Below are 20,541 nucleotides of genomic sequence, written 5' to 3' on the forward strand. Positions count from 1 at the left end.
AGTGCATATTACATTTGTTAAAGGCCAGTGTGGCACCACATGCCCGAAGTCTTTGAGAGCTATAACTGGGAAGTTCAGGAGTTTTGGTCCAGCCTAGACTACATGAGAACCTGTTTCAAAAAAAAAAAAAAAAGCTAAAGCATATATGCTGTGATAGACTTGGACACGGACAGTGAGCCTTGTTGTTCTCGGAGGAGAAGATGTTTGGGAAAGGCACCTCTTTGGTCAATTCCACTGATTCATGAGCTAAGTAAGTGTTGCCTGAAGTTACTGAGGATCACTGGGTAAGAACCAAGACATGTGGACTGGAGACATGGCTCTTCCAGAGGGCCTGGGTTTGATTCCCGCACACATGGCAGTTCAGAGCTGTCTGTAACTACACTTCCAGGGGAATCTGATGTTCTTCTGCTCTCTGGCCATTAGGCATGAACACGGTATACATACAAGCGGGCAAAACCCCCACAGACATGGATGTTTTTAGAAAGAGTCTCAACACACAGCAGATCCAAGAACTGATTGGGAAGCAGCAATGCAGAGGGTGCTGCCAAGGGGAGGGCAAGGCCCTGAGATACAGCTGGAGCATTGCAGTCACTCGATGCAATGTCTTACCTGAGAGATGGAGGGTCCTGGACCTGTAGCTTCCCCCTGCTCTTGCCTTGGAAGAAGCTCTCCAAGTTTTCCTCATCCTCAGAGCCATTCTGATCACTGTCTAGATCAGACTGAAAGAGACTCTCCAGGAGATCCCACCTCCCTCTCTGCCTCGGAACCTGGATGGTTCTGTGAAAGCTCCCTGTGGAGTCAGAAGTAGAATCCGTCTCCTCCTCTGGGCTGAGGAACTCATGGAGTTTGCCAGCTCTGGGCAAAACCAGCCCTTCTCCAAATGGCTCATCTTCCAGCTCGGTGTCTGAGGAGGATGATTTGGGGGGAAATATCTAAAACAAAATAGAAATCAGTGAGAGTGGGGTTGGGGATTTAGCTCAGTGGTAGAGCGCTTGCCTAGCAAGCGCAAGACCCTGGGTTCGGTCCCCAGCTCTGAAAAAAAAAGAAAAAAAAAAAGAAATCAGTGAGAGTTACACTCTAATTTCAAAGGTTCTTAAAACATGGCTTTAGCTTTACTTTGAAGGCTTCAGTATATCAGGGACTGGGAAGGGGCAAAGGAAAAGATCCATTCTTCATTCAAAAGGCACAGCACAGTATATGCATCTGCCTGGCTGTGTGTAGCAAAGGCTGCAGAATTGCTAATGGAGTCCCTGCTCCATTCAGCACAGAAAGAGCACTCTGGGTACCTAGCCTGAACCACACAGTGTTTCCCAGGGTTCTGGGAAGCCTGCATATGACCTGGCTATGCTCTGCTCCCAGTTCACTTGGGATTTATATAATTCTTACCCATCTTCCTTCCCTAATGTTCCCATTGGCACCTTTACTTTCCTCATGTTCTTTTTTTTTTTTCTTTTTTCTTTTTTTTTTTCGGAGCTGGGGACTGAACCCAGGGTCTTGCGCTTGCTAGGCAAGTGCTCTACCACTGAGCTAAATCCCCAACCCCCTTTCCTCATGCTCTAGCCAGTTTCCACACCATCACCAGGAATAGATGCTTAGTGGGGAGATGATGTATCTAGGAGAAAGAGCAGCATGGGGGAGTGGAACTTCTGACCAGAGTTTAACTACTTTAAAGGCTACAAGTGGAGCACAGTAGTTGAGTTCTTGCCTAGCATGCTCAGGGGATCAAGTGTTGGCCTCATTTCCCCGGCACCGTAAAGCAACAGCATCAGATTACATCCATCCAATTGTGCATACAAGACAATATGGGGTGGGTGCCTAGTATGTCATTGTCTTAGGGTATCTATTGCTGTGATGAAACACCATGACCAAAAAGCAAGTTGGGGAGGAAAGGATTTGTTTGACTTATACTTCCACATTGCTGTTCATCACAGAAGGAAGTCAGGACAGGAACTTAAGCAGGGCAGGAACCTAAAGGCAGGAGCTGATGCAGAGCACATGAAGGAGTGCTGCTTACTGGCTTCCCCCCCTGGCTTGTTCAGCCTGCCTTCTTATAGAAACCAGGACCACCAGTCCAAGGATAGCCCCACCAACCATGGGTTGGGCCCTCTCCCATTGTTCACTAATTGAGAAATGTGTTACAGTTGGCTCTCACAGAGGCATTTCCTTAACTGATGCTCTTTCCTCTCTGATGACCCTGGCCTGTGTCAGGTTGACACAAACCCAGGCAGTACAGTGTTGGAGTTTGTGTTCTAGTGAGAGCAAAGGGAAATCATATGAGGATAGCATAAATAAGTGTGCCCTTGGAAGGCTTGTCTGTCACTACCCATCAGAGGGCACCAGGAACCCACTGATACCCAGGATTAAATGTATCAACGGCTCGCATAACATCATGGAAAACTATAGCAAATGCACACAGGTAGATTAGGATTAGCATGTTCAGATTGTTTTGAGAAGAGGGATGGAGAAGGGGGATCAACTCTGGACAGGTACTGTGATGAACGAGGACAGTCTAGAAAGGTGGATACCTGTGCAATATTGTAGGGTAAAGGTAAATGATTGATAAGTTAGCATAATCACTTAGAAGAAAGAAGTGTTAGTAATTCTGCAATTATGTTAGAGGCCCAAGAAAAACACTACTTTGTGGTCAGCTTGCTTTTGTCCTTGGCTGTATCTCTTAAGCAGAGTGCAGAAGCTCTTTCACTCATGATGCGGTTATGTCCAGATAAACCCATAAGTTACGGTGGTTTAAGTAAAAATGTACTAATACATTAACCTAATGAGCGTGGCACTTAGAGAACAGCTATTGTTCACTCTCTTGACTGTGTGATTCACTAGAAACTTGCAAGTCCCTGACACCGTGTCACCAAAACAGAGTATCCTATTGCTAGTTAAAGAAAGACTGAAATCTGGAGCTGGGAATTTAGCTCCATGAAGAGCATTTGCCCAGAATGCACAGGATCCTGGGCTCAGTCCCCAGCACCATAAACATAGAAAAACAAACGAATGGAGTATTGTGTCTACTGAATGCATGCTTGTCCATCATGATAGTGTGGAAAGCGAACTGAACCATTAGTCGGGAGTGTCTGACTTTGAGTTTTAGGCTGACTTTTATTGTCTCAATTGGATCGTGTAGTGATAGAGGGAAGGCTGGTATGGCTGGAGGACAGAGACCTAAGATGTCCTTAGAGTGGTGGGCGCAAGGCCAGCAGGGCACTGTAGATGGTTAGTTGCTATTAGAGCTGTCCGTCTGAGTTAAAGATAAGTATGTGCTGTAACCCTAGCTCTGTTGTTGAAGAGCACGTGATCAGAGGGCAACCTTGAACTCTTTATCCTTCCGCTTTAGTATTACAGAGTTGTTGGGTTTACAAGTGTGAGCCATAATGCTGGCTCCTTCACTTTAAATACAACTTTACTGAAACACAATGTCCACAGTGTACAACTAAGCCCTTCAAAGTGCATTCTCCTCTGGTTTCTAATATAGTCAGAGTCATCTAACTCTCACAGCGTAATTCACAACGCTTTCACCATTCCCCTAAAGCAGCGGTTCTCAACCTTCCTAATGCTGTGACCCTTTTGATACAGTTCTTCATGTTGTGGCGACCCCAACCACAGAGTTATTTTCATTGTTAATTCATAACTGTAATTTTGCTACTGTTGTGAATTGTAAGGGAAATATCTGATATGCAGGGTGATCTCAGGTGACCAAGATTGAGAACCACTGCCTTGAAGTACCACTGTAGCCTTTCATTGTTATTATTTCCCTTAACCATTCCACATCCTGTCGCCCTGTCAGCCCTAAGCAACCGCCAACCTACTTTCTGTTTTTAGAGATTTGGAGGCAAATTGCTTAATCCATCTGTTTTCTAGAAAATGGGTTTGAGAGGATGCACACAACCAATTCAATGCATTTTAGTATATTTGAAGAGCGGCACATTCATAACTACAGTAAGCTTCGATATATTTTCCTTACTCTAAAATAACAATAAAAACCTTGGAAGCGTTTAGAAGTCTCTACCTATTTCTCCTCACCTTCTCACCCCCAGGCAATGACTCACCCCCTAGATTTGCCTTTTCTGGATAATTATATGAAGATAAAGATTGCTTTTAAGATTTTCAAGGTTAATTCGTAGTTTGTTATTAATACGGTCCCTGATATCACAGCCTGGTACAAGACACAAATGACCCAAGCCCTCAAGACTGATTCTCTAAGTGCCTAAGCACAGCCAATTAATTCCACGCCCTTTGGTGACACGCCCCTGACTCTGTCTCCACGGCAACGCTAAACAGTTTCCACTCTTGAGTATTCCTAGCTGAGGCATCCTGCTTACTTCTTTCTCCACTCACCTCACGGCTCCACTCGGCGCACTCGGGGCCTCCCGCAGTCCTCCCCACAGTCATCTTCCTAACTAGAGGGAGAAGCAGAGGTGACAGCGGCGGTGACAGCTGCGCTAGCCGCAAGGTGCTGCTAGCTACGCCCCTTCACTGCATTAGCCTCGGATTGGCTTTCAATCGCTAGTCTGTTCCAATGAGGCAAGGGCGCTTTCTGATTGGCTGATTTTCTTCAACAATTTTATTTCCGGTTCTGAAGCGCCGCACAGGGTTGAAGGCTGTGCCCCGGAAGCACTTTTCAGGACCTATCAGCAAGAAGTCCGGGTCGCGGACGTAGGCTGGAGTCTTTATGGCGGCCCGCATTGGCCCCATGGCAGGTTTGCTCTGTGTTCGCTGGTGGAGTACCGCGCAACTTGCAGCCAGAGGAGGCCCACTAGTTGCCTGTCGGCGATGGACGAGCTCCTCGACAGACTCCGTGTACGATGTGGTGGTGTCAGGAGGAGGCATGGTGGGCTCTGCCATGGCTTGTGCCTTGGGTAGGTGCATCTCGACCGCGGGGTAGAACTGTGGAGGTAGGATGCTCCCAGTGGGAATCGGGACGCTGTCCAAAGACCTAGCATGCCAGACCTGGTGGTTTGCTCACTGTCCTTCCGGGAGAGGCCTCGGGAATGGCATGAAGTTTCAGTCCTGCGGGATCACTAATGGGCGGGCCTTTGTAATCCGACCCTTGAGGACTGTCCAGGATTGTTTATGAGCACCTTGGGAGGCATCGGTCTTTGTGGCATCTGAGGGTAGATCTGCTAGACGTCGAAATCACCGAGATCATGTTCCTCTGTCTTCTGAGTGCGGGGATTAAAGCCTGCGCTCCCTCCTGGTCCTAAAGCTGCTTTATTAAGATAACGTTCCTGTAGTTTTAACTTCTCCCACTTAAAGCATGCAGTCCAGTGAGTTTTTAGTATATTTGCAGAGCTATTCAGCCACTACAATACGTTTTAATACATTTTCCTTACTCTGAAAAACCAAAAAGCAAAAAAGTCTTGGAACTCATTAGATGTCACTCCTAATTTCTGCTCATCCTCTCAGCCCTAGAGACACTCCTACTGTCTGTCTGTAGATTTACCTTTTCTGGATAGTTATCTGTAGCTGGAGATATTACTCGGTGTTTTAGAGGTTAATCCATGTTGTAACATGTATCAGAACAGCTTTTGCTTTGAGGGCTGAAGCAATCCTTAAGGTGTGTATGCACGCCACATTTAGTTGACTCAATTTGTCAACTGTTGAATATGTGATTGTTTCTCACTATTGGCCTATAGCAAATAATGCTAGTAGGGACGTTTTGTGTGCAAGCTTTGGTGTGGACATCGTGTTGATTACCTCGAGGCTATCCACTAGTGAGATTTCAGGCTTATGTGGTAACTCTGATGTTGTGACAATCTGCCAGACTTCGAGTGCGTGGGCCAGTTTATATTATCATTGACAGTATGAGTGCTCCAGTTTCTCTAGACCCTGACAGCACTATCTGCTGCCGTTTTGTTTGTCCTCTTAAATGAGTAGGAAGTGGTTTGTGTTTATATTTCCCCAATGACCAATGGTGTTGAATAAATGTACCCAATGCTGGCACGCTGTACCACCATTTCCGGCCCCTTTGAAATGTTAATGTTTACATTTTGGTGGCTTGCTCTTGTGTTAGGTTTGGTGTCATTTCTGACCCCTTTGAAACTTTAGCGTTCCTATTTTGGTGACTAGCTCCTGCTAGGTTTTTGTGTGTGTTTCATTTGTACTGTATCCTTTTCTTGCTCTTTCCTGAGCATCACGGGGAGGGAAGGCAGCAGCTCTTTTTACTGACGTTCACAACACAATTCTGTTTTGTTATTGTTTTGTTATTGTTCTGTCTCTCTCATGGAACTCAGGAGTGACCATTGAAATCGTGGTAGTTAAAAGCATGGTGTTTTTTGGGAGATAGGCAGGAGGATCAGAAGTTCAAAGCTATCTTTGGGCTACATGGACTACAAAACCTCCAAAACAAACAAAAATATGTAAATACATTTCCAATAGGTTTTTGTTTGTCTTTGAAATAAGGTGCTGTGTACCCTTGACTGGTCTGGACCTTTAACTGATGCCCTGCCTCTGCCTCCCAAATGCTGGGATCCCAAGCACACACTGTTACTCCGGAGTCATAAAGGCGCTTACTAATTTCCCCCTTAAGTCCCCTGTTTTCCTTAATTCTTCCTAAAACTCACAGCTGATTGTTTTTTTAGGCTTGCGTTTCCCTCTAACATTTGAGTTTGGGAATAGTTCCCTGCATAATTCCCTAAGTTCCATTCTTTTTTTTTTTAAAGATTTATTCATTTATTATATATAAGTACACTGTAGCTGTCTTCAGATACACCAGAAGAGGGCATCAGATCTCTTTACAGATGGTTGTGAGCCACCATGTGGTTGCTGGGAACTGAACTCAGGACCTCTGGAAGAGCAGTCAGTGCTCTTAACCGCTGAGCCGTCTCTCCAGCCCCCCTAAGTTCCATTCTTAAATCCAATGTACCATTCTTTGGGTTTTATTTTGAGCCTCCTCTAGCCTCTGGGTAGTCAGGACTTCTCACGTGATTTCTAGGCCTTTTTTTTTTGGAGCTGAGGTCGGAACCCAGGGTCTTGCACTTGCTAGGCAAGCGCTCTACCACTGAGCTAAATCCCCACCCCCCCCTTTTTTTAATTAAAAAAAATTACATTAAATAGCTAAGAAATAAAATACATCACATGGGTGTATTTTATAATGTGTTTAGAAATCTAATTCTTTTCCTTTTAGTTTTCCGGTGTGTCTTACCTAACAGACAAACAGTGCCTACTCTGTGGGTTTGCAGCTGGAAATAATACTATAAGGAGAGAATGTGGGGAATGTGTGACCTAGCAAAGGACACAGATAACCAGCAGAAGGAAGCGTGAAAGGAAAGCTCCCTTGTAGAAGATCAAGCAGCTGGCCCGTGCTGGGCCAAAGTGTCTGCAGTGGAGAATACACCGAGGAAGCAAGGCTAGGATTACACAGAGTGAGGGCAGAGTACTGGGGAGACTAGAAGACCGTGTTTTTGGGCAAGCACGTCTGGGTCTCTCCTTCCTGTGGAGCTGCTGCTTAGCAAGGGGGATCAGCCCTGCCAGGTTGACTGATACTCACTGCCTGCTCCATTGCAGCCACTTGGGTTTTTACCACTCCTGAGCCGGTCATAATGGTGCCTCTTCACCACCAGTGCGCAGGGACAATGCCTACAGGAGCATGTGGAATTTATGGGTGACACCAATTGCTCTATCCTCTGAAATGCAAAGGCCCATTGAAGAGTGCTGTCTTAAAATACTCCATTGTTACGTTTCTGTCTAGCTTTCCCCCACCCCTCACTTTCTCCGTGTGCCAGTAACTATGCGGTTACAGCCTGGAAATGAAACCCAAGGCTGTGCATGTGTGAGGCCCATGCCACACCATTTAGATGTACCCGTGAGGCTTGCGTTACACTATTGAGCTGTGTGTATCCCAGACAATGAAGCGTCAGTTTTAGTGAGTTCACTCTAAGGCTAAGAATTGGATGGACAGAGTTTTGTTTTTTTGGCTTCCTTCCTAGTGAAGTCTACATGTTGGCAATAAATTATTATTTGCATCTTTGTGTGTGGCGTGTAGTGCATTCTGTCTGGGGAAGCCTTACTTGTGCAGGGTGGCCGTCTCAGGTGAAATGGCAGGACAGTGTTAGTGCTCAGGACAGTGCATATCTCCTTTCTAGGGAACTGGAATGACTATTTCCACAGTACCGAGGATTGAACTAGGACCTCGCACAGCACCACGGAGCTATGTCCCCAGGCTAGAATTTCATTCCCAAGGCTAAGGGACCAGTTGGTTTTCTTTTTCACTTTCTGTTGGTGTCTTGTCTTTTGTTTGCTTTTAAGACTCGTTCTCATTCTGTTGCCTTGGCTGACTGAATTCATGGTAATCCTCCTGCCTTAGCTTCCAGGAGTGAGACCCTGGAGCTGGTTTATATTTGTTTCTCATTGAAGACTTAAAACATGAAAATTACACATATTAATGCTGTACCTTGTAATATTTTGATCCATGCATACATTGCATAATTTTAAATCTGCCTAAACATTTATTCTCTTAAATTTATTATTTATGAAGATTTTAAAATAGCTTTTAAATGTATAGCCCATCATTTTTAGATGTAGTCACCCTACTGTGTAGTAAGTCCTTGCCTTCTGTAAGATTATTTAAAATGTTAATTTTTTTCTTCTTTAGGACATGATATTCACTTTCATGACAAGAAAATCCTATTGCTGGAAGCGGGTCCGAAGAAAACCCTGGAGAAACTGTCAGAAACTTACAGCAACAGAGTCAGCTCCATATCCCTTGGCTCCACAACCCTTCTCAGCAGTGAGTAGTGAGCCTGTCTCCTGGGTCCTTTCCTCAGCTCTCCAGTGCGTTCAGTAGGGCGGTCAGGGGACCGTGTGAGAGAGAGCCACAGTGAGGAGGGAGCAGGTGGGCGTGGTCACAGTGGAAGATGTGTCAGGTCTCGGGAGGACATTCCTGAGACACGGGCATCCATCATGTGACCCTCATGTAAATAGTAGGCCATTACTGTTTGGTCTCCTGCATCTCTGGCCTAATGGTGAACCTTGTTCCGAGTCAGTCCTCACCCGGGCTGGGGAGTCTACATTTTTTTTTTTTTTTTTTGGTTCTTTTTTTCGGAGCTGGGGACCGAACCCAGGGCCTTGCGCTTCCTAGGTAAGCGCTCTACCACTGAGCTAAATCCCCAGCCCCGGGAGTCTACATTTTAATGCCCTTCTGTTGTTGGTGAGGAGGCCATACATGAGTTGACTTTATGTTTGTGCTAGGTGGTCCACCCCAGGCCAGGCCCTTCTGTTGTTGGTGAGGAGGCCATACATGAGTTGACTTTATGTTTGTGCTAGGTGGTCCACCCCAGGCCATCCTGTCCGAAACCATTCTAAGATCGAGCTCTTCTGTGACTTTATGCAGCTTTAAATGTCCCACTGCTGGGACTGTACGAGGCATCACCACTAAAGTTTTACATGGCGCTGGGGTGAAACCAGCTGTTAGCTTCAGAGTGCTGCTACCTCGAAGTTTGTGCAGCTTCGTCCTTATGGAACTGCTACCTGATGTTATATTGTGTGTGTGTTCATGCTATCTGTCCCTCCACTAGAATATTAGCTGCACAAGGGCGTTTGGTCTGCTCTGGACCTAAAATTATAACTGGCCCTTGGTAGATACTTCTTCAAAGTAATTATTTCTTCAAAGAATAAATTTTACTCAGTGCCATGAAGACTTGAAAAAAACAGTCTTTAGAATGTTTTTAACTAATGAGCTAGTAAGACAAAAGAATGATATCAGTTTAGTTTTCCCTTTTGAGCCCTCGCTACTTTACTGTGATCTGTCCCGTTGGGTCTTTTTGTGCTTTATAATCTGGGCCTAAGAGAGGAGGGCGTTGTCCCTAACACACACAGTTTTTGGAGAACACTGAGAGCCTCCTCCTACTTAACAGGATGGAGAGGCCAGAGGGGGCCCAACCCAGGTCACGTGAGGTCACTGTGTTTCTTTCGTAGGTTTTGGTGCATGGGACCACATCTGCAATATGCGTTGCAAAGCCTTCCGGCGGATGCAGGTGCCTTCTTGCCCTTTACTGTGTCGGGGTGACTTGTCTGTCTCATGTTACCTTGTCTGCTTGCTCTAGGCTTTCTGTGAACCAAATTTAAATTAGTGTGGGGGCATTCTTGAGAATCTGCTTACTTTTTAATTAATTAATTTGGTCGTTTTGAGATAAGGGATGTGGGTGAGACTTGCTGACCACCTGTATCCACTTCCCAGGAGTTGGGGTCACAGATGTGCCTACATTCCTGACCGAGAGTCTCACTTTCTATGCTGCCAAGGAGGCTGACAGTGTGTGCTCCGCTGCTCCTCGCCCTGGAAATCGTATTCAGCCTCGGGTTGGACCTGTGTTTCCTGTTCTATGGTATGGATGCACTTTACTTTGTGTTTGCAGGTTTGGGACTCCTGCTCAGAGGCCTTGATAATGTTCGACAAGGATAACTTGGATGACATGGGCTATATAGTGGAAAATGACGTCATCATGCACGCCATCACCAAGCAGCTGGAGGCGGTGGCAGGTGAGCTCCCATCTCCACTTCCTCTCTGGGAAGTGATTGCCAGAGGGAAAGACCCTTCCTCAGATACTGTAGCCAGGCATGGTGGCACACTTTAATGCCAGCACACAGGAGGCAGAGGCTGGTAAGTAAGAGCTGGGGAAAGAGCTGCGGCTGGAGTGATTGCCTAGCTTTCTCAAGACCCGCATCAGTCCTGAGTACCGGAAAACCCAGAACAGTAACCATCTATCCACACAAAAGCTGTATACAAAATATTCACAACACTATTTACCAACTTCCAGAAAGTTGGTAAATTCTATTAACTGATGAATAAAGAAATACAATTTGACATATCTATACAATGAAATGTTATTTGGCAATAAAAGGGATTGTGTTACTAGTCCATTGTGACTGAATCTCAGAAAGGTGCTGCTAAGTGAGAAGAATCCAGCACATTGACACAATGGTTTCATCACCCGTCTGAACTGTTGAGAACAGACCACCGCAGGAAGGTAAAAGCAGTTGCCATGGGCGGTGGAGCACACCTTTAGTCCTGGCACTCGGGAGGCAGGGGCAGGGGCAGGTGGAGCTCTGAGTTCGAGGCTAGCCTGGTCTACAGATCGAGTTCCAGGGCAGCCAAGGCTACACAGAGGAAACCCTATCTTGAAAAAAAAATTAGGAGTTTTGTAATAGTGGTACATCAGTTGTCTAGTGTGTAACCTTGGGCTCCATCCCTCTGTGTGTGTGTGTGTGTGTGTGTGTGTGTGTGTGTGTGTGTGTGTGTGTGTGTGTGTAGAGTGACTGACTGCGTAGGATTGAAGCTAGGATTTACAGTTATGTTAGGCAAGTGACTTTCCACTGACCTGCCTACATCCTTATCCCTCTTCAAGCTATTTAAATCTGTAATATGTTCTTGTCATCTGCAGCCATTGTTCCCTGAGATTACGCACCCACATTTATTATGCTCATCTAATGACATCTTAGCACCTAGTAAGATAATATGATGTCGGGGTGGTGGTGGCACATGCCTTTAAGTAATCCTAGCACTCTGGAGGCAGAGGCAGATCTCTTGACTCAGCCTGGTATAGAGTGAGTTTCAGGACAGACAAGACTACACAGAAACCTTTTTTCAAAAAGCAAACAGAAAACAAACCAAAGAAACAACTCTGGAAGGCTAGAGCATATTTCAGCCCGTGGTGTCCCCTCCTGCTAGCTCAGATGCAGAATGAAACTGGGAAAAGAACCAGGCTAGAATTCCGTCCCCCAGCACCCAATGTGTATATTAAGGAAATTGTTGAGATAGGGTTTCTCTGTGTAGCCTTGGCTGGTCTAGAACTCCCTAAGTAGACCAGGCTGGCCTCAAACTCAGAGATGTACCTTCATCTGCTAGGATTAAAGGCATGCTCCACTGTGCTGGGCTGGGCTTTCTCTTTCTAACTTTCTAACATCAGGCTGTTCCCCGGCTTCTGTTCTTTACCGGCAGTTCCTGGGCCAGAGCACTAACTGTTTGAGTTCCTTTTAGATCTTTTCTTGCTTATCAGTAAATGAGAGGACAGGGCTGGCCAGAGACCTTGCTTTTAGATCACTTACAGTTTGCCCTCTCTTTGACCCACCTTTCTGACGTTTGCTTCTCTTTCTCTTCTCCTGCAGATCGAGTGAAGGTTCTCTACGAGAGCAAAGCTGTTGGCTATGCCTGGCCTGGTCCATTTTCCTTGGCAGACTCCAGCCCTTGGGTCCATATTACCCTAGGTGATGGCAGCACCCTCCAGACCAAGCTGTTGGTAGTTGAAGTTCTTCCTTTGATAGGGGTCTTGCATGCGCACACCTTACACTCTAGAGTCTCTGGTTCCAAATGGAGCCATGGGTCGATGTTAGGTTATTATTTCTAGAAGGAGTCCTTATTCAAGGCAGCTAGAGCTAAGATGGTCTTACCCCTCCTGTACTGAAAGCAACCTCATGGGCCAGCTTAGCATAGGATTGCCAGACTCCCAGGACAGGACGGAACAAGAGTGTTGGAGACTCAGGCTATTCTTTCACAGAAGTCACAGTGCATTTAACTCCTCGCAGCTCTTGTTCCTGACCCCAATGCGGGTTCTGTGCCCAACTTCTCTCTCTAGTTCATGTGTCCAGAGACTCTGCCTGAATATGGCTGTTGCCAGCACCTTTTGGTTCAGAAAGCCACTTTGGTGCTGTTAGCTCAGGCTGTCATCCCATTGTTAGGGCTTCCCTCTAGGGACTGTCAGTGGGATAGGCCTGATAGTTTCCCACCATAGTCAGGGCTTAAAGCTAGGACTAGATAGAAGGACCGAGAAACTTCGGGAGCAGTGTGATGCATGAAGTGGTTTGAAACTTAGCAGCTCTTGTCTCCGTGCAGATTGGTGCTGATGGCCACAACTCAGGAGTGAGGCAAGCTGCTGGGATCCAGAATGTTGGCTGGAACTACGACCAGTCTGCTGTGGTGGCCACTCTCCACTTATCAGAGGTAATCTCTCTAGCGGCCCATTGGGGACCTTGTCCTGAGCACTCAGCACCCACCCTTTACAAGAATTCTCTTTTATTCTAGGCCACAGAAAACAATGTAGCCTGGCAGAGATTTCTTCCCTCTGGGCCTATTGCTCTGCTCCCGGTAAGAGATCCTCTGGCCAGTTAGCTCAAAGGTGGCTTGCCTGCCTTAGTCTTAAGAACTTTCCTTTCTGTTAGCCTGGTTTACTGGGCTCTGCTCCCAGAATGCATTGCTTCCTTTGCTCAGTCTCCATTGCTTGAAAACGCCCAGGTTCGGAAGAGCGGTTTCTGTTGCTCTGGCTTTGAGCACTGTCCCCACTGGCCTGACACTCACTCGTGCTGCTGTGTGCTGTGGTTGCAGGCATGCGTCACACCAGGCTGATGCGCTTCTTTTGATACAGCTCTCAGATACCCTGAGTTCCTTGGTGTGGTCCACGTCACATGCCCATGCAGCCGAGCTGGTCAGCATGCATGAGGAAGAGTTCGTGGATGCCATCAACTCGGCCTTTGTAAGTGTCCCTTGTCCAGCTGTGATGAGGTGTGATGAGGAAGAGGTACCATGCAGCTTCCTCTTAGCAAATGCAGAGTCCTGGGTGTGGACTTGGAGGGCACAGAGGAAAATAAAATGCAAAACAATGGAAGCTGTGGGCCACTGCGCTGATAGGAAGGCCTCCCAAGGTACTTGGCTCATTTGGTGGACATTTCTCAGTGGTGTAGGGCCTTCTGGGTAACAGGCTCTGGAGAGCCTCTGCCTTTGGGAAGCCCACAGCTTCCAAGTGAGAGAGAAAGGCAATCTGAGTTCCATAACAGATGCATGCATAGGATGACGCGTGACAGAGAGGAGGGTTCATGGGCGTTCTGTGCCTCACCTAAGCTTAAGAGCCCGAAGGAGGGGTTGGGGATTTAGCTCAGTGGTAGAGCGCTTGCCTAGGAAGCACAAGGCCCTGGGTTTGGTCCCCAGCTCCGAAAAAAAGAACAAAAAAAAAAAAAAAAAAAAAAAGAGCCCGAAGGAGAGCACAGGGTGAGCGAGTGGTGCTCTAGTTCCTTTGTGACCATTGCTAAGAACTAGTGAGTGGTAACGTTGAGTTTTAGTCAGAGGCCAACCCAGGGATACTTGGGCATGATCCTAAATAAAACCTGCCAGGAGGGCTCATCACTCATTAGGCTTGTTACATAGCAGTACCTTAGCTTCAGGTATGAAAACGGTTCAGTTTTTTGGTGTTTGTTTACTGGTCACTAATCGTATTCCACCACTGGGGGCTGGTGGCGTGCAGTGGAGTGATGTTCACCACACAGACTTCGTCGACTCAGCTAGTGCCATGGTGCACCATGCTGTCGCCCTTCTGAAGCCCACTAAGGTCTCCGCCCGCCAGCTGCCCCCAAGCGTAGCCAAGGTGGATGCCAAGAGCAGAGCCCTCTTTCCTCTGGGGCTGGGACATGCTGCTGAGTACGTCCGGCCTCGGGTGGCCCTCATCGGGTAAGACTGTCATGGAGTAGGCCACTGCTTTCTCTGTTTGCTGGAGGCCACACCTGAGTGTTGCTTTATTCTTAGTGATGCAGCCCACAGAGTCCATCCACTTGCAGGACAAGGTGTCAACATGGGCTTCGGGGATATTTCCAGCTTGATTCATTATCTCAGTACAGCAGCCTTCAATGGCAAGGACTTAGGTAAGGATCCAGGTCCCCTGACCTCAGGTAGAGGTGCAGCAGAGTCTGCTGAAAGCTAGAGGAAATCTTTATTACTGGGTAAGGGTTTGTCTTTGCTTTTGCTTTTTAACCCCAGGCTCCATGAGCCACCTCACAGGCTATGAAACAGACCGACAGCGTCATAATACTGCTCTTCTGGCTGCTACTGACCTGCTGAAAAGGCTCTACTCTACCAGTACCACTCCGCTAGTGTTGCTCAGGACCTGGGGCCTGCAGGCCACTAATGCAGTGTCTCCTCTCAAAGTAAGTGGCCGAAGACTACAAAAATTCTAAATTTCTTGAGATTAAAAGCATGTGCCACTATCTGCAGCAGCCACACCTTCCCAGATGATTGAATAAGGGAATCTGCGGGGTTTATTGGTGTCCATATCTAAGCAATAATTGGGAATAGTTAGGCAGGACCTAAGAATAAAGGGCTGACGGCTGGAAAGATGACTCGGTGGGTAAGAGCACTGGATGTTCTTCCAGAGGAACCTGGTTCAATCCCCAGAACCCACGTGGTGGCTCATAGCCATCTGTAACTCCAGTCCTAGGGGATCCGACACCTTCTTCTGGCCTGAGTATACTGGGCATGCGTGTGGTGTGCAGATATACATGTAACATGTAGGCACAGCAGATATAAATAAAGGACGAAATCAGAACAGGACTGGAGGTGGCTCGACAGAGCTCAGTCCCCAGCACCCATGCTACATGCTTACTGCAGGCTCCTGTGTTCATGTGTGCGCACGCCACGGCAAACATGCGGAGGTCAGAAGACAATTTTCGAGAGTTAATCTCTTTCCACAGGGGATTAGTGATGACCCCAGGCTCTCAGGCTCCTGTGACAAGTGCTTTTACCTGCCAAGCCATCGTGCTGGCCCTGTTCTACAGCTGAAATAAGCAGGGCTGCTGGAAGGTTCTCTGTGGGACTTCTGCCCTGTTCCTCCCTTAGTCACCCTGGGTGTTTCTTTATGACGTCACCTGTCCTCTCTCCTGCGGCAACCAAGCATTATCCACTTCTTTCCTTTTTCTCTAGGAACAGATTATGGCCTTTGCGAGTAGATGAGGGCCCCTCTTCTGGGGACCATGGTGATGACAAAGAACACCTAGCCCTGGGACATCACAGGCCTTCCCAGTATGGACTAATAAACTTACACTGGAACTTGTGTCTCTTCCTCTTCTGATTAATGCATCTGTGGAGCCAAAACAGTGACAGCTAAGGAAGAACCCAAAGGAAAACTATTTAATCAAAGGTTTTTATTACTACACAGAGGAGTCACCGAGATGCTGTCCCTCATTTCACTCGGTAACAATCCATTCTAAATAAAGTACTTTAATGCTGGTCATACATTTATATAATTATCTTGACAGAGTAAGAATTAGAAATACCCAATACATTTTTGTTAGGCTGTTTTAAAATTAACACTGGCTTTGACAAAAGCAGTTGGGGCTTAAGGGGGACATGAAGGTAAATAGCAGCCGGCTCGTATTAATACTGCTATTTCCCTCCCTTATTACACTCCACAGTTCAATTTATTTATGCTCCTCTCTGGGATACCACGCTCTGTCCAGTAATAAAGCAGTAACCTTATTGCACACACAGTTGGGGAAGCCTCAGGAGCCAGTCAGGAGCTGGGCAGCGGCACAAGCCCTCCATGTGTGGTGGCGAGCAGCTAGCATGGAGTGACTCAGTGCTTGGGGTTTTGAAGTGTGTACTGCAAAGAGCCAGAGAGGCCCCAGAAGAAACTTGGGCTGTGCCAGGTAAGAACCCTACAGAATATCATGCCCAGCAGTTTTATTTTGAAAATAAGCTAAACTGTTTTGGAAAAGCTTTGAAGGAATGAGACAGATGTTGCTCACAGAACAGCTTTCTAAGCAACAAAGTAATGATGTCAGTAAACCCAGAAAACGTCCCCAGAATAAAAAATGGCAGGTGCTGGAAAAACGATGGCCAGAGACTCTCAGGACAAGGTGACTTTTTTCAAAAAGGGAGCCTTCATATGAATGCTGACTTCAGTGTATTAAAAAAAAAAAAAGCTTAAATGATGAGAAATTTAAGGCACACTTTGCAAGGACTTCTGTGATTCAGATGTTCTTCATGTAATAGTGATAACACACAGCACCCACCATGTACCAGAGCACATCCCAAGGATTTAAAATATATTAATGTTTTCACAGAGATGGAACTTCAGAACATAGAAGCCCCTTAGTAAGAAAGGCCCACATTACCGGGTGGTGGTGGTGCTGCACACCTCTCATCCTAATACTAGAGAAGCAGAGGCAGTGAGTCTGAGGCCAGCCTGATCTACAGAGTGAATTCTAGGACAGCCATAGCTACATAGAGAGAAGGCCTTCCTCCAAAAAACAAAAACAAACAAAAACTGAAGATTAACAGGATATCTGAAGACAAGTTTCTGAGGTAAAAGTCCATGTATTTAAGAGTTTTGGCAGTATCCAAGGTAACCATAGGTGTCTGTGGAATACGCACTCCATAGCTAGGGCCCTTGTGTCCCCCAAGGTGTCAGAGACCAGCTGTGTGGAGAGCTGGAGTTGTCTGCTTTGCTTTAGTGTGGGGACTGAGTCTAGGGCCTGACATGCCACTGAGTGCTGTCTTCTAACTTCTCCTTAAGTGTTGAGGGTTGCACTGAGGTGCCCAGAGCAGTCTCAGACTGGTTACGGAGCAAGCCTATAACTTGTAATCCTCTCGCCTCAGCTCCAAGGGAGCTGGGACTTCAGGCCTGTGCCATAAGGCCTGTTGTAAAGGCATCTTTAGTGAGCATAGCTTACTCTTAGGGAAACAGCTTGGTTTCTCTCAACTGTGATAGCATTTAGTGGACTATTACTAGTCTAATACCTTTTTCTTTCTTTACATTATTGACTCAGTGTAATGGCTTAAAAAACAAGGTTCCCCAAGGACTGCCAGGGGCCCAGGCATAGTCACATCCTTTGTGAAGAGCGGAAGGAAAAGGAGGTGACCAAAAATTAAGTTAGGGGAGATGAAAACTTCCTGGGAAGAGAAGAGGAAGGGTAAAGTGCTGTGTTAGGAGCCAAGCGACAGGAGACCCTGAGGCCAGTGATGTCATCCCAGAAACAACATGGTGACAGAAGTTTAAAATCTTTAAGCCACGACTTTGAAGGACTAGTGCAGCAGAGCGAGCACCTATGCTGAGCATGACAGCCTGTGCTACCCCAGCACAGAAAGTGTCCTGAGAGAAAACATGGTTCTCTGATATTGCTCACCATTCCAACCTATACCAACATGGACCAAAACGGGCAATCAAATCAAATCTGGGTATCACTGGAAAGGGGATCTGAAATCCTGAGCTAGACAATAAATTCAGAGAATAGCTAGATTCAGCAAGGGCCTTGCAGGAGCACACCACTTTGAAAGCGTAGGCTAGCACATTGTGCTTAACATCCAAGAAGTCGGGTTCAGTCCTCAGCACTTCACACCTCAGCCCCCCTGAGAGCAGTGGGGGCCTTTAGATACACGCTAACCTCTAACCACAGAGAAAACGCGGGTCGGTTGTGCTTCACAGAAACACCAAGGTGAGAAGTTAGGGTCGGGTTTCATTCTACAACACTGCTTGGGAGGCAGAGCTGGCACTGGATAGGGGCATCCCTGGGGCTGAATGCTCAAGTCCAGAGTGGCAACAGCCATCCCTCGGAACAGACGGTCCCCTTGCTTATAGCTCTAGTCTGGGCAGTTAGGAGCCACTCTCCATTCTGCTAGGATTGAAAATGACATGGGCATAATAGCTCATACCTGTAAGCCCAAGGTTCAGGAGCTGAGGCAGGAGAATTGATAATTCAAGGCAACTTGGGCTACACACTGAGTTCCAGGCCAGCCTGAACAACATAACGAGGCCCTTATCTAAAAATAAAACAACTCTAAGCTCTAACTTGGTTGATCTGTGTGCCACAGGATCACACAAATTCTGATACAGTATCTTTTCCCCTCTCTCTTTGAATTATAGATGGAAAGCAAGACCAGGTATTTTTCCCCAGGCTTTTAGGGTAGGGAATATAATAAGGGTAGGAGGAAGGAAAAAATTACCAGTATTGATGTGTTCTGGGATTTGGGTAAATCAGCTTAATTTCCCTTATAAGCAAAAATAAAACCACTCAAAGCAAGGAGGCATTCAAGGGTTGAATGAGATTGCTCTTTGGTTCCCAGGGACCTGTCTCTGAACTCGCTTCTAACATGGAGTTCCAAACCTTTTTTTTTTTTTCTTTGCAGGACTCTGTAACTTAACAAAGAATCTCAAAAGATTTACACTCTGGTACCAGCTATATGCCCACCAAGTGGTTAGGGAGTCATTCACATTAGATGTGCAAAATTAGCTAAGCCCAAATCGCTAGGCTCAAGGGCAGGACTCATCTACAAACCCCTCCCTCCTAATAAAGCCAGTTAACAGGTTTCGGTCCAGGCTTTTCCCAGAGAAGGTCAGAAAATGTCTGAGTCCACTCCTTCCTGTAAAAACAAGTGTTCAGAAACGCAGGTTTCAGAGGACGTGCTTCGCCTCAGCTGGTGATACCCAGGGACTGGAGCAGGTGAAAGGTGGCTCCCAAGGCCCAACCAGTCTCTATGTTGTTCACTTTCTTTGTGAGCTGTTGAAGAAGAAGAGAAAAAAAGTCTTCACACTCTCATGCAGTTTTCAACTTACGCAAATATGGCCTTTGGACGGCTGCTACCTTTATGAAGATCTGTCATGTGGCCAAGCCCTGACTGTGCCCACATCAGCATGCTCAGGAAGTGGTGCTATCCAGGCCTTTACACAGAGCTTTCTGTCAGCTAGAGAGCCTCTGGATGCTCCTTAAATGCAACAAGAAGTACAGCACCTCTTGCTTTGTCTTCTGAATCACCAGTTTCTGATAAGGCACATCATAACCTAGTGCTCATGGATGTGGTAGGAACGGAATGGGCAAGAGCTGGGGTGTATTTAGGGTAGGGAAGCACACGCTCAGCTTTCTGATTCTGTGTAAACACCCCTCCCTTGAGCACTAACAACCAACCGGGGCATTCTGCACCCGGTCGTCTGGATAGTTCAGGACCTTTATTGACAAAACTTCAGAGCTGATCCCTCAATTACAGAAAAGGAGGTTAGGTGTCCATGAAATTGTCTTCTTTAGACTCCTTCCTATTCCTCCCAATAGATTTCAGTACATGCAGGCTCTGTTTCCTCTGTGATAAGCTATTTATTGTAAAATCAATCTTTTAAAAAGATCTTCAGTCTTACTATTTTTAAAAATTTTGTGTGGATGTAAGTGTCTGCCTGTGAGAATGTGTCCATTGAGTGAGCTGCCTGTGCAGGCCAGAGGTATGGATCCCTTGGGCTGGGCTTATAGGTAGTTATAATGCGAGCCACAGACACAGCTCTAGGAACTGAACACAGTCCTCGGAGGAGTGGCCAGTGTTCTTAACTGTGGCGCCATCTCTCCCGCCCCCTAAAACATATAACTAAAGATAGAGAATTTATATGTTTATGTGTGTCAATGTTCTGACCACAGGCATGTAAGTGCACCATGCATGTGCCTAGTGCCCACAGCGATCATAAGGAATCACATGTCTTGGGACTGGAGTTACAGGTAACTGTGAACCACTATGTGGATGCTGGGAACCAAACGGGCCCTCTGCAAAAGCAGCAACTGCTCTTAACCACTAGGCCATCTCTCTAGCCCCAATAAAATATATCTTAGGAATGATTACAAATTATATTCACAAAGATGGTTAAAATCTGACCCTTGTTCTCAAGCAGCATGCAGTCTATTAGAAGAGATTAAACTAACTATCCATCAGACTTAGAACATCCAGGACACACTACATATGCCTGAGACACTAATGCAGTCAGCGCTCAGTGTTAACACTATTGTGCAAAATGGGACAAGGGGTGT

At 46.5% G+C, this 20,541-nt stretch overlaps 3 protein-coding genes across 17 annotated transcripts in view; 1 reads left to right on the forward strand and 2 right to left on the reverse strand.

Moving 5' to 3' along the window:
- Fam161b (FAM161 centrosomal protein B) overlaps positions 1 to 15,682 on the reverse strand; it is a 27,931-nt gene extending 12,249 nt beyond the window's left edge. For 3 of the 5 annotated variants that reach the window (XM_056985583.2, XM_056985582.2, XM_063262681.1), the window contains exons 1-2: positions 4,345 to 4,478; positions 610 to 932 (exon numbers count right to left, since the gene is read on the reverse strand). In XM_056985583.2, coding sequence (XP_056841563.1) covers positions 610 to 932; positions 4,345 to 4,398 — 377 coding nt within the window. In that variant the 5' untranslated portion in view covers positions 4,399 to 4,478. Of the gene's footprint in view, positions 1 to 609; positions 933 to 4,344; positions 4,479 to 15,504 lie in introns of those variants that run through there. The other 2 variants (XM_063262683.1, XM_063262682.1) reach the window with 2 other exon arrangements.
- On the forward strand, positions 4,613 to 15,994 carry Coq6 (coenzyme Q6 monooxygenase). Of its 4 annotated transcripts, NM_001011983.1 has the most exons (12): positions 4,654 to 4,865; positions 8,600 to 8,734; positions 9,922 to 9,980; positions 10,359 to 10,482; positions 12,109 to 12,239; positions 12,833 to 12,940; positions 13,022 to 13,084; positions 13,362 to 13,469; positions 14,235 to 14,437; positions 14,513 to 14,628; positions 14,744 to 14,910; positions 15,683 to 15,994. In NM_001011983.1, exons 1-12 carry the CDS (start codon positions 4,679 to 4,681, stop codon positions 15,710 to 15,712), a joined length of 1,431 nt encoding a protein of 476 aa, NP_001011983.1. In that variant the 5' UTR covers positions 4,654 to 4,678; the 3' UTR covers positions 15,713 to 15,994. The 4 variants fall into 4 exon arrangements, with proteins under 4 accessions (XP_038967956.1, XP_063117806.1, NP_001011983.1 ...); XM_063261736.1 differs by lacking the exon at positions 15,683 to 15,994 and having other exon boundaries at positions 4,614 to 4,865; positions 14,521 to 14,628; positions 14,744 to 14,914; XM_039112027.2 differs by lacking the exon at positions 9,922 to 9,980 and having other exon boundaries at positions 4,726 to 4,865; positions 15,683 to 15,808.
- The window catches only part of Entpd5 (ectonucleoside triphosphate diphosphohydrolase 5), a 36,167-nt gene continuing 31,514 nt past the window's right edge, over positions 15,889 to 20,541 (reverse strand). For 7 of the 8 annotated variants that reach the window (XM_006240344.3, XM_017594152.3, XM_017594153.3 and 4 more), the window contains one exon: positions 15,889 to 19,257. In XM_006240344.3, the coding sequence (XP_006240406.1) occupies positions 19,171 to 19,257 (87 nt within the window). In that variant the 3' untranslated portion in view covers positions 15,889 to 19,170. The remainder of the gene's footprint in view (positions 19,258 to 20,541) is intronic. The other variant, NM_199394.2, reaches the window with a different exon arrangement.

Source organism: Rattus norvegicus, chromosome 6 (assembly GCF_036323735.1).
Source record: "Rattus norvegicus strain BN/NHsdMcwi chromosome 6, GRCr8, whole genome shotgun sequence".
Taxonomy (NCBI): domain Eukaryota; kingdom Metazoa; phylum Chordata; class Mammalia; order Rodentia; family Muridae; genus Rattus; species Rattus norvegicus.

Excerpts from the sequence above, each read along its gene's own strand:
- Coq6 (NM_001011983.1), top strand. The coding sequence starts at position 4,679 with ATGGCGGCCCGCATTGGCCCCATGGCAGGTTTGCTCTGTGTTCGCTGG. Across the intron at positions 13,085-13,361 it reads GGCCTATTGCTCTGCTCCCG|CTCTCAGATACCCTGAGTTC; the intron begins GTAAGAGATCCT and ends CTTTTGATACAG. Across the intron at positions 14,629-14,743 it reads CTTCAATGGCAAGGACTTAG|GCTCCATGAGCCACCTCACA; the intron begins GTAAGGATCCAG and ends TTTTAACCCCAG.